The sequence below is a fragment of the Rhinolophus ferrumequinum genome, chromosome 25 (assembly GCF_004115265.2).
Source record: "Rhinolophus ferrumequinum isolate MPI-CBG mRhiFer1 chromosome 25, mRhiFer1_v1.p, whole genome shotgun sequence".
Lineage (NCBI taxonomy): Eukaryota > Metazoa > Chordata > Mammalia > Chiroptera > Rhinolophidae > Rhinolophus > Rhinolophus ferrumequinum.
In genome coordinates this window covers 769,745-782,561 of record NC_046308.1, presented here as the reverse complement: position 1 = coordinate 782,561, position 12,817 = coordinate 769,745, and the positions used below count along the sequence as shown (strand labels likewise).

General features: G+C 50.7%; 1 protein-coding gene across 3 annotated transcripts in view; it reads left to right on the top strand.

Moving 5' to 3' along the window:
* The first annotated feature begins 851 nt into the window (after positions 1-851).
* The window catches only part of SFSWAP (splicing factor SWAP), a 66,240-nt gene continuing 54,274 nt past the window's right edge, over positions 852-12,817 (top strand). For 2 of the 3 annotated variants that reach the window (XM_033097733.1, XM_033097732.1), the window contains exons 1-5: positions 852-1,206; positions 3,665-3,834; positions 4,405-4,536; positions 8,863-8,948; positions 12,367-12,592. In XM_033097733.1, coding sequence (XP_032953624.1) covers positions 989-1,206; positions 3,665-3,834; positions 4,405-4,536; positions 8,863-8,948; positions 12,367-12,592 — 832 coding nt within the window. In that variant the 5' untranslated portion in view covers positions 852-988. Of the gene's footprint in view, positions 1,207-3,661; positions 3,835-4,404; positions 4,537-8,862; positions 8,949-12,366; positions 12,593-12,817 lie in introns of those variants that run through there. The other variant, XM_033097734.1, reaches the window with a different exon arrangement.

The window sequence follows — 12,817 nt, the reverse complement described above, 5'->3', positions numbered from 1 at the left end:
CGTGCCCGCTTATCAGCTCTAAGATCTGCAGCAGCTTTCTGGAGGAGACAGCATGTACTGTCCTGCGGCCATTGCACAGGCGGGGAAACCGAGGCTCAGAAAGCGAACAGGCCTAGCCCAGAGTTCCACCGGCACTGAAATCAGTTGGGGGTGTGTGTGATCCGGGTCTTCTAATTCGCAAACCACGGGAAGAAGCCATCTGCACGGCGTATGAAGGCTGTTCTTCCAGAATCCGAGGTGAAAGGAGCAGGGGAAAGGGCCACTGGGCCTTCATTTCCCTGCTCCCTGAACCCGAGGGCCGGGTCAAGCTGAGCCCAGCAGCCCAACAGACCGCACACGCCTGGAGGGAACCAACACAGGAGTATCAAGTACCCGACAGGGACAAAGACACGGCACGTCGCCCTCGGTGGCAGGCGCCCGGCCACGCAGCCTCCCTGCCCCTCCGTCCCACAGGCGCCCCAACCCCACAGCCCCCCACGGCCCCCGCCGCCCAGCTCTCCGGCTCCACAGCCCCGACCCGCCAGCACCTAGCCCTACATGGCCGCGCCCGCAGTCCACGCAGCGCCCACCCTCCTTCCGCCAGGCGCCTGCCCAGCCGGGTGCCGGCGGCGGCGTGCGATTCGGCGGCGCGCTTTCGCCACTGCTCCGGCCAGCCGCCTGAGAACACCGACGCGAACAACGCGCTGTGCCCCGAACACGAAAGCTCCTGCCGCGGCGGCGTCTCCGAAAGCGAAAGGCTGGAGCCCAGATATTTCCCAGCGGCTCAAACGGCTCCGAGGGGTAGCGAATCTGCGGAAGCTCGCCGCCGGAAGTGGGGCTGCCCCTCGCCGGAAGTTGCGCTTCCTCCATTTTGTTGCCCGCTATGGCGGCAGTGTCGAGGTTGGGGGCAGGATGCGGCGCTTTTGACTGAGAGGGTAGGCCAGGCGGAAGCATCGAGGACATCCGCGCGGCGCACGACAAGACCAGCCTGGACGCCGGGGACGCTGTCATGTACGGCGCGAGCGGAGGCCGCGCCAAAACCGAGAGGAAAAGTGGCGCGAAGGAAGAGGCCGGGCCCGGCGGAGCCGGCGGTGGGGGGACCCGAGTGGAGCTGCTGGTCTTCGGCTATGCCTGCAAGCTGTTCCGGGACGACGAGCGGGCCCTGGCCCAGGAGCAGGGACAGCACCTCATCCCCTGGATGGGGGACCACAAGATCCTCATCGACAGGTCGGTTCCTCCCCCACCCGTCGGTCCTCCCCTCCCCGCGCCCGCTTGATTTCATCTGATGTTGACGGCCAGGACCGGACCGGGGTTTTCTGGAGCCAGCGGGGACCCGGGGGACCCCACTGCCCTGTCCCCACATGCCCCTGCTTTGGGAGGAGGGGGCGGTGAAACCTGCCCTAAGGCACTGGCTGCAGTTGCGCGCCGCGTCTGTCTCCAGCCGGAGGGACCGTCTGCTCCCGCGGCTCCTCCGGGCCCCTCACCCTGTCGCTGGGTTCCGGGTGGCCACGGCGCGCGCCAGAAGCTGCCGGTTCCCGGGGCCCGCGGGGCCCACCGCTCGCTGTGGTGGGAGGCAGCCCCGAGCGCCGCGCGCCCGGGCCGCGGTTAGAACTCTCGGAGCCCGTGAGTTAGCCGGAACCTGCCGGGCCCCCGGCGCCCTCCTCTTCGGAGCGCGCGTGTTCGGCCGGCGGGACGTTTGAGGCCCTCCTCCCCGCCTCCACTCTGAAATCTGACTGAGCTTGACAGGTTCGGGCCGAGAGTCCAGGTGCCCGTGGATTGGAGGCCAGGTGACTTGTGCAGACATACGCTGGCTTTGCTGTCAGGCAGTGCTCTTAAGGCGGGTTTCACTGTCTGAAGGGTGGGACTGGGATACAGATGTGCTTCTTTTCAAATCAGACCTGCTTTAGGAAATCACCCTGCAGGGCGTTAAGCCGCTGGGGGCCCAGGGGTACTGGGATTGGGGATTTCTAAAGGTGTTTGATTTGAAAAGGATGAGGTGACATGGTGTAGGTTGTTTGCTCCCCAACCCTCTCATGTTTTCAGTCCCCCTCTTCTCCCCTCCTGGGATTTTTTTGTTTGTTTGTTGGTTTGGTTTCCTGCCGGTTTGGCAACTCCACCTCTGTCTGGGGCCCGGACTGAAAAGCTAACCGGGACCAACCATTAAACTGGAATAGTCTCTCCGAGTGAAGGAAGCCCATCGTTTGAGACAATTAAAACTGGATTCTACAAAGCCTTGGAACATGACTAGGGATGACCTCTGAGCTGGCCAGAATGGACACGTTAATGACCACATGGCCTTTTTCCATTCCTGACGTTTCCGTTTGGAGTTAGATCTAGACATCAAGGACTCATGAAGGGAGGGTTGCCAGGTCAGGCCTGGACCTGATGGCGCCACGCTCTGCTCAAGCATGCTGTGCCTTTATACCGGCTTTCTATTGAATCGCCGTTGCCTGAATTGTCAGGCAGCTTGCTTCTCCAAAGTGTTACTTGTGATATTGATTATTAAAGTTTGGTAAGCAATGAAGTCTGAGATTTTTATACAGTTTCCCATATAATTCTGTACCTGCTTTGAGTTAGGTCTTCCAAAACTAGTGGGGAGCAAACGCTACACATGTACATGTGTAATATTTTAAATATGGGCCGCATTTGTAAATTAAGGAGGTTTGCATCAAAGTAAAAATAATTTTGCAATCTAATAAAATGCAATGACTTTGCTACCCTGGAATTTTTGGCCTTTTTTCTTGTAAATGTCTTTTTTTCCTGTTCTCATTACAAAAGTCAGCATTAAACAATTAGGCAGACTTTTGTCTCTCTGCATTCGTTTTTGCAATCCTGAATCTGAGGGTTCTAAGCACAATCCACTGACTCGTTTATTATGTGACAGTTGCACATCGACAGCATTTTCAATGAGTCGTTGATGTTAAAAGCACAATAAGTGCTCTCCTTCTTAACTTAGCTAAAGTACCTACTGGTCTGTGCAGGGCCCTTGAAGGTGTCTTCATGTGTGTTCTGTCCTGGGGCTGCAGCTTAGAAGAAACACTGCACCTTCTCAGAGTTTTGCTGTTTCCCGTAAACCTCCTTAAACCGCATGTATATGACACTGTTCCTCTGTGTGTGTCTCTCTGTCACATAACCCAGCACTTATTTCCTCAGCCAAGTGGCTAGGGGCGAGCCTAGCCAAGATTTTACCTCCAATGGACGCAAGTTGCTTTGGTGAAGATCTCTCCTGAGAGTTCGGGACTAGCAGAAAGAAGCGAGGAAATTTCGACCGTTTGGTTCTTACGGATAGGTATTTATGTATTCGGTTTGTGTGAATGTAAGCTATGATATTTGACTTTGCGGAAAGAAATTTTTTTACAAATGGCACTGAATAGTTGACCAAACCATAAACGGTAAGAACTGCCAGTGAGGTGGATACTACCATTTATGCTATTAAAGGATTGTTTACCTTTAATGATAAGTTTGATCGTATTGTAGAGAAGAATTTAGACTTTGTTAAAATAACTGGAGTTTAAAAGTAGGTGAGCTATGACTAGCCAAATATTAAATATAAGTCTGAAGAGTTTTTGTGTTTGTTTTACGCTTTTTATTTCTTTATTTCAATCGGTAAGTATGCACATCAAACATCACACACCCCAACCTGGACGTTAACTCCTTTCCATTGACCAGCGCGTTCACATTGCAGATATGATGGGCGCGGTCACCTGCATGATCTGTCTGAGTACGATGCTGAGTACTCCACCTGGAACCGAGATTACCAGCTCTCTGAGGAGGAGGCCCGAATAGAGACCCTGTGTGATGAAGAGAGGTATTTAGCCTTGCATACGGACTTGCTTGAGGACGAGGCAAGGCAAGGTACTGCTCAAGAAAAACTTACTTCAGCAACAAACGCTTTAAAATTTTTTAAGTATTTAAAAGTTTACTCCCATTCATTTTTTTATACTCACTCTTTCTGATATTATCTTGACAGTACCCAGTGGATTGGAAAAACAGGAGTCTTTGCGTTCTGAGAGGACCTCAGGATAGTTTATATAGAGCTGCAAAGAGTTTTCCCAGCTTTTGAGGGCAGACTGGGATTTGAAAAAACAAAAAGCAAACTCTTTAACTGTTCTTCTTTAACAGTATCGTATAAACTAAAATCGATGTTCTTGTCTTTGCCATAACAATCTTTAATGCAGTTCTTAATCCCCAAATTTCTCAGCAGGAAGAAATTTTCCACAAAAGATGTGTATTCTGCCGTCTGTGGTAAACATTACAGGCAGAAGTACATATGAGTAGATGTGAAGTGTGAATTTTTAAAAACCTCAAAGAGAGGTCGAAAGAAGTGTGTTATATGCTTTATTGATAGCTACAACTTTAGAACTATGTCACACTTTTCTCAGTAAATTTCCATTTTTGCTAATAGAATTCTCATTTTTATTCAAGAGGAAGAATACAAGCGGCTGAGCGAAGCCCTGGCAGAGGATGGGAGCTATAACGCAGTGGGGTTCACTTATGGCAGTGACTATTATGACCCGTCCGAGCCAACGGAGGAGGAGGAACCCTCCAGACAGAGAGGTGAGCGGGCGGTGAGCTGTGTGTGTGATGGCAGAGTGTTCCTTCCACAGCCAGTAACATCACTGTGACCCTGGCGCTGGCAGGGCTCCTTAGGGGAAACTAGAAAATGACCTGCTCATCGTCCTGGAAGGTGAAGTCAGACTCTCGCCATCGGCATTGGCTCTAGTCTTCATTCCACTTTGGTTGAGCTAACAGGAAATTGCCTGGATTCTAGAAACTTACTCTGGAGTCTTTGTTTCTGAATTGACAATATATGTGTTGATACCCTCTGCAATTCATTCTTGGGGCACCGAGCGAGGAGGCAGTGACTCCCTTCATGCTAACCCGCTTCTGCAGTCACGTCGGATGCCCAGGCGAGGGACACCTGTGGGGTCAGTTACTGCTAAAGAGAAAATAGCACGAGACCTTCCAGTTGGGCTTGGGAGGGCCTAGACGTATACTTACCACAGTGTTTGGAAATAGTATTCACGTAAGATTAAAGATCCCAAATTTATGCTTTTCTGGATCCACTTTGGGAACTTTTAATTAAAAAACAACAGTGCTCCTGAAAAATCTGGGCTCGTGGAGAGGAACAGATAGCCTTACTTGCTTTGGTAAGCCCTGCGCGCACCATTATGCAGCCTGTGTGGTGTCAGTCACTAATGAGCAGTGACCTGGAGCGTGAAGGACGGGTCATTATGTTCCGGATATTCTGGCAAAGAGAAGGGAACGTCAGAAACCCATTCAAGTGTTTAGAATCATCGATTGGGGTCACATCATACAGGACCTCCATTTTAGCGCCGAGTCTGTTTGGGGCTTCTTGGGTTTCCCCTTAGCACCAAACCTAACAGATGAAGTCACGGCAGCAGTCTAAGCTGAGACAGAATGCTGTCTGCCGGTGATGCAGCGGCCTGAGGCTTTTCCCGCCCCTTCAGTGAGGGATGTGGTCGCGGAGAGCAGCAGGCTGTGGGGACAGACTGGCAGACGGGGGCCCTCCACGTCATCGTCCTCATCTGTGGACAGAAGCACCACTGCCACACAGCCCTGTTCTGGGAGCTTCTAAAGAGGTTTTCAAACATGTTTTTAACAGTGTTGGGTTAAAACCTCCTAAGGGAAGGAATTTTACACTTTTTGCATTGACTTGGGACCTAACTGGACCTCAGAAGTTACGGCACACTGAAATGTGTGGGTTTAAAAAGTGAACGCTCGTTTCTTAGTCCAGATAAGTTACGCACTTTAGGGTTCTGGGTACTTTAGATTTTGTCTCGTCTCTGACCCATTCACGTTACACCTGCTTTCAACATGTAGTGTTTTGGATCAGGGGGAAGGAATGCATGTTATCACCATTTCACAAGTGAAGAACTGACGTGTATAAAGCCCAATGTCTGCGTACTATTAGTTCCTTGACATTCTAGGTTAGGGGTCAGCGACCCTGGTCCAAAGCCTAGCTGGCGTGTTCCTGCAGTTTTATCAGGGCCCAGCCGTGCCCGGCTGCTCACTGTCTGCTCACACTTTCTGCAGCTCGTGCGTGCCCACGGTAGAACCAGTGCTGGAGATGAAGGCGGGTGCGGCCCGGGGGGCGGGAATTCTTACCACCGGTGTTACAGAGAGGTGCCAGCCCTGCTCTAGGGGTGGGAGTGTTGTCTCATATGATTAGTTAGTTGTCGGGCTGGGTGCTGGTAAACTTGGTGATGACGATTGAATTATATGAACAAAAGTGTGACTTAGTTTCTCTGCCGCATCATACTGTGCTTTCTCTTTAACAACATTCCCTTAAGTGCTTCATAACATTTTTCTTCTGTAATCACATTCTCAGAACTTGGCTCTACATGCTGATGTTTTTTAGTTTTGTTGGATAAAAATACTGAATACGTAAATGATTGACGGAAAGAATGAATGAAATAAGACAAAAGAGTTTTTTCTAGCTCTGCTGATTCATATTTTAATGGAAGTTGGGCCTATGTAAAACTTACAGCTTGACTTTTTTTATTTAACACTAATATAAATAAAACACCACACACAGATAGATACATGCATGTATACCTACACACACATTTGGTAGAAATCATTTGGGACCTAATGCTACTAACAACCAGATTTTCATGTCGTATTATTTTAAAATAAGAAATATATATATATACTTTTTTGTTTTCTTGGGCCATCAACATGTCTAAATATTCCTTGATTTTCAAAATTGCTATATTTTCCTTCCTGGTGTTTTTGAATATTTTAAAACCTCGTGGTATTAACCAGAAGTGTTATGATGGCACCTTTATTTCTGTGTGATTTAACTTTTCTCCCTTTCTGTAGCACACTGTGTTTAGCCTGGACACACTTTAGTCTAAACACACTGTGTTTAGACTTTCATAGTTTTCGTCATTAGTGAGGACGCGTATTTGGATTGATTTGCCCCTGAGTTAGGATTGCATGGTGGGCTTTTACTCTGTTGCTGCTGCCATTTTTCTGCAGATACGGAAACGTGTAAGCTCAGATATAATGGGTCTGCACCCACCTGTGCCAAACGGCCGTTGGGATCCGAGCACCTGTATTCTGTGCATCACGTAACACTAAGGCAGCGTTGAAGCAAAGATTCCATCTGTGGTTCGTCCGCCCAGCCCCACCGTACAGTTCTTGCTGGAGCTGAACCCGGGGCTGATGGCGAGTTTCAGGTAGTAAATCTCCATTCTTAGGAGAGAACAAGGTGTTGGGGCAGGAGGCAGTTGTAAGGAACTCTTACTTAGGAGATGTGATGATAAACTGCGGTGCACGTTTAAATAAAAAAAGTTATTGCTGTAAGAAACATTGCCATTAGTACCCCTCAGAATACTCCCCCCGGCTTTGAACACACTTATCCCATCATTCTTGCCACTTTCTGAAGCAGTTCTGGAAGTCCTCTTTCGTGAGTGTCTTTAGTTGTGCTGTCGTGGCTGCCTCGATGTCCTGAATCCATTCAAAACGTTTACCTTTCATGGTCGTTTTGATTTGGGAAAGAGCCAGAAGTTGCACGGTGCCAGATCCAGTGAATGAGGTGGATGAGGACACACCGTAATGTTTTTATTTGACAGAAATTGCTGTAGCAGACGCAATGTGTGACACAGAGCATTGTCATGATGGAGGATGAAACCGTCAGCCCATTTCTCAGGCTGTTTTCTATGCATGTCGTTTCTTAAATGCTCTGATAAGCCCTTGTAACATTAGAGTTCACCGTAGTGTTTCTGGGTACAAACTCAGCCCGCACAATTCCATCAAGGTCAAAAATCAGAGGTAACATCAGCTTCCCGTCGGATGGCACTTGGCCACAACAGTCACTGTATTCTTACATCACACCTCGTAGTAGGAATTTATAACTGACCTGCGTTGCATCAGGTTAGAACGCCCCTGTTGTCATGTAGGAAACCTGCTTACAACCCCCTTGCTTTCCCAAAGAACGCAGTTTCGTAGGAGACCTCTGAAGTCGCTCGTCCTCCAGAGGCGGTTACGTGTGAGGGAACACTTGTTTCCGTGGGTTAATGTTTGCTCAGTTAATGTCTTCTTTTTTTTTTTTGAAAGAACAGCCTAAGTAGGTTTGCAATCTTAGCAGTGTTCCTTTTGTGAGGTTTCTGTATTTTTGTCCTTTTCCCTAGGTCCTTTTAAATTGGCGACCATTGAGTGATGGAGCTGTATGTAGGTACCTTATAATTCAGAAAGTTATGGTGCACAATGCCTTGTCTAATACATAGCAGACAAAGGTTTGTTAAAGGAGCCGTTAATGAAGAAATGGCAGTGGGAACGATACATCTGGGTATTTGTGAAAGGCCGTTTGCCTGGGTGGGGAGGTCTCGCAGTTACGCTCAGCGTAGAACTTGATGATTCAGTGGTGAAGACCAGTGCTCAGCATGGAGCTTCCTGCGCTGTGCCTGTGTTCCTGGGGAACTCACACAGCAGCAGTGTGGCAGGGGGGCTTCACCATGGCGGTTACACACACAGGTCAGAGAGGCCGGGAAGGGAGAGCTGAGTGTGTGCTGAGCACCTGCTAAGTGTGAGTGCTGCAGTGGCGTTCTCACGTGCGGCTCCCTGAAACCTCCCCGGGCCTGGACAGGATGCTGCCACTGCATTGGTACGGACAGGGAAACTGAGTCAGCACCTGCCCAGGGTCCTGGGCCCGTGCACCTGCCGCTGCGCTACCCCCACCGCTCAGGGCTTGCTGACTCGTGGTGCAATAGAACAGAAAACTGGAAAGTGTCTCCAGAAGCAGTGATAGAAAAGAGCCCAAGACCCAGTGCAGGCCAGTCACTGCTCCCCCGGTACCGCTGACTGTGGGTGGTGGCCTTGCTCCTTTTCCTGACGTTTTGTTTTCTTTTTATGCAGAAAAAAGTGAGGCTGAAAATGTAGAGGAAAATGAGGAGCCTTTCATCGCCCCCGTGGGACTGAATGTACCGCCGGACGTGGAGCTGGTATGTGTTTCTGCTTTCCAGTCCTGTTACGCACCGTCACGGTGTATCACCACCTGTGTGGGAGCCCAGGGCTCATCGCATCTGCTTCACAGGAAGCCGCTGCCTCACAGTCAGCTGAGTTAACGGAGAAAAACCCACCCCCCTATTTCCTCTAAAGGAAACCTACGTGCTCGCCTTCTACCCAGTTTTGTCTCCCTCGTGCGGCGGTTCCAGGCTGCTCTCGCACCCGGGAGGAACCTGGGTCGGGCCCCCCTGGGCCTGGGTGCTCTGCAGCTGGCGAGGGCACCGCTGGGGCACCGCTGGGTCTCATGGGCGCGGACGTCCCCACTGCTTCAGCTGCGTCCTCTTACGTTAAGGTTACATCGTATGGGCCTCGTTGAGGGCTTTGTCCAGCTTTCCTCATGTTATTTAATGCGAATAGCCCCGTAAGACAGCCACTGGTACCCTGTCCCCCTCAGATGATGGGGACTGAGGGTCGGGCTCGTGAGGAACAGGTAGGACCTCAATCCCGTGGGTTAACCGACATGCGTCCCCGCGAGGCTCTGCGCTGTGTGGGTCAGGTGGGGTGTGTAAGATAGTTTTGTTGCTTGTCCATAGTGGGAGGGAGGTGCATGCAGCGTCAGGTCTGTCTGTGCCGTGTCCCTGACTGCATTGCAGCACCCGGGTGCAGGCATCCTAGGCTCTCGCCTGTCATGCGCAGAACCGCTGGGCGCTGAGAATCGCTCGTGCAAGAGCCTCGGTGTCCCCGCCTCGCTGCTCCCAGCCTGGGTTAGCTCAGCATGACGGGGTGGTGCTCGTCTGTATTTTCTCCTTACTCTGCGTCTTAGGTGAGATGAAGGTGGATACAAAAATCACCTTTGAATTCCTGCCTCCACCCCATCCCTTCCTTCACTTATTTGTACATCCTCTCCTCTCTCTTTTTTTCCTACAAACATGAGTAAAAATTTCTTTGGATTTTTCTGAGTGAAATTCGGTTCTATGGTTGCTTTCCCCTGTTTCTACCGTAGGTCAGTTGCTATAGTTAAAGCTGGAAATGTTATCTGAAAGTTTGCTCTCCTAAGACTTGTGCTAACGTATTTTCCATGTATTATTCTGTATGTATTCCTGCTTATTTTGGAATAAACTATTCTATATAAGAGACCCAGTAAAAATGGACTGCTCCCTTACCTATGTGTGATGCTGAAAGCTTTTATTTAAGCTTGACTATATGGAATTTTACTTATTTTTGATATGGAAGAATTTTTAAACTTTTATGTAAATATTGAACGTAGAGGCATAATAGATTTTGTTGCCTTGTTTAATTCCTAGTAAAATATCTAATGCCTGTATGTTCTCAGCCAAAGTACATGTCACCAGCTGATTACTGAGTGGTGTGGGACAGTGGAAATGCCTGCTACCCGAGGAGCGCAGAGGACGCTCAGTGCACTCGGACTTGCTGTCTTGGGTGGGGAGCTCGTGTGCTGTTCCCGGAACGTCTGTGGGAAATGGTTTTGCTTCTGTGGACCTGGGTGCTTGCGGGGTTGCTGGTTACGGCTCCCCCTCCTCTGGGGTGCCCCCAGCATGTCGTGCTTCATGGTCGTGACGTGGGCCGAGCCCTTGTGCAGAGTGCACACGGGGGCTGGGTGTGGAGAGGATGGAGAAGACACAGGTGTCGCTTCGTTGGTTCCATGTGGTGACAACAGTGAAATTGCCGCTTGTGTTTAGATGGACGGTGTCCGCCTTGGTGAGCAGAGGTTGCTCTCACCCGCCGGCCGTGACAGGCGGGGCACTTGGTAAAGAAAGCAGTGTTTCGGGGGTCGGGGAGGTTCTCGGTTTTTAAACGGGGCTTTGGATTAGAACCTAGAGGTTGCAGGATCGCTGAGGTTTTGTGTGAGATGTAAGGAGTGGTTAGAAACGACGGCACCCTGGGAGGCTTGTCGGGGCCCCTACTGAGACCAGCGGTACCCTTGGCGCCCCATCTTACATTCTAGCAGGAGTAAGCGTGATGTTCTTAAGAAGTGATTTGTCTGAAACTTAAACGATAGACAAAGGGAGCAGAGTGACTTCCACACCAGGCGTTTTCCTCTCACAGCCACCTGCTCCGGCAGCAGATCTCAAAGGAGGTTTATAGAGTGTTTTCCTGCAGTCGTGGCTGCTTTGTACAGATATCTGGACGTCTGCAGCCATGCTCTTATACCGTGAGGGGGCTACTTGTAAAAAACTCTAGACCAACAGGTTGGTTTGGTCAGCAGAGTACCCCCTACGGAGGTGGGGGAAGGTGTTTTCATTAGATAAGGATCATATTCTGAAGTGGTCATTAATGATTGCCACGTGTATAGAAGCACTTGCAAAAATTAATCTTCCTGTTCAGCCAGAAGCAGTGAAAATGTGTCAGTAGCCATGCTTCTGTGCGAGGTGAGTGGAACCCAGTTAATTTGGAGATCAGGAAATAACTTTGATTACGGGTATATATTCTCCTGAGGTATGAAGGGCATTCCTAGTTCAGGAATTAAATTTGAGAATGAAGTCGTTTACATTTTACGAAGGGTGCTACTCTGAAATTGCAGTAAGCATCTTGCATTCTCCACCGCTCACTTTTAATGAGATGATTTCCCACTTTATTGGTCTGCAATTTCCTGGTGTTAATCCCCTCATTGATGATAAAAGTGGTTAGCATCTTGGCTTCCAGCTTCCGGTCTGATGAGCCCCGTGTGGTAGGGAGTGCTGAGGGCACAGTGTGGAGAGCGGTGGAGAGGGCGTAGGGAGCTGCGCCCAGGAGTGGGACGGGCCTGGCCCAGAGGTGGAGTCGCACAGGAGTCCCCCAGCTAATGTGGGCGCCGCCCTCCGGGTTCTGGCCTGGCCACAGCCACGTGGGCTTCAGCGTGGACTCTGTCGGTCAGATGGGAGTGTCGGCCCCTGGAGCCACGAGCCGTGTCTCATGGGCACAGGGATGCAGTACGTGCTGAGGAGTCAGGTGCAGAAGGAAGGACCTTGCGTGAGCACGTGGCTTTCTTCGGATGTTCAAAGGGGCTGTTTTCCGAGCTAACAGAAGGAAGGGGAGTGATTCTTGGGCCCGTGAGAAACCTGTTGGAAAGCGCGTCTTCCTGTGTGACTTTTGAGGACGCCTACCCCCAGCCCCACCACAGGGACCAGACTAAGGCCCCCTGTTAGGTGGAAAGATGTGGATTTGGTACAAAAACAGGATGGCCTTCCATCAGTCCTGCCTCGCTGGGTGAGTTTTTGCCCCACAGAGTAATAAGAAATTCAGAACTAGACGGAGTGTCTTGTAACCAGGACAGTCAGTCTGCAAACTGGTCCCTTCTAGTTGAAATGTCCCTTTATTTCTTCCAATTGGCAGAAAAGCCAGGGTGGTTTTCTGTTGTAAGTCACGTGGCCAGTGGCAAGGGGGAAGCCAGTAACGAGAGTGTGTCTGTCCTAGCCGCCCACCGCCAAGATGCACGCCATCATCGAGCGGACGGCCAACTTCGTGTGCAAGCAGGGGGCGCAGTTCGAGATCATGCTGAAGGCCAAGCAGGCCCGCAACTCCCAGTTTGACTTCCTGCGCTTCGACCACTACCTCAACCCCTACTACAAGTTCATCCAGAAGGCTATGAAGGAAGGGCGCTACCCGCTGCCGGCCGGGAGCAAGAGCGACGAGAAGCAGAGTATGTGGGCTGGCGGGTGCTGGGGGCCTCGGGGAAGCCTGAGGGTGCTTCTGCAGGGCCAGGGAGGTCCTGCCGCTGACGCCCGGGGCTGCACCTGCAGCCGCCCCATCATGTAGCGGCTCTTCTCGCTACTTCGAGAAAACGGATTGTTAATCAGCACTTTTATGGCCAGATGGAGCCTAACTAAGGATGGGTGCTGTGGGAGCATAACCTCAGGGCTGGGGG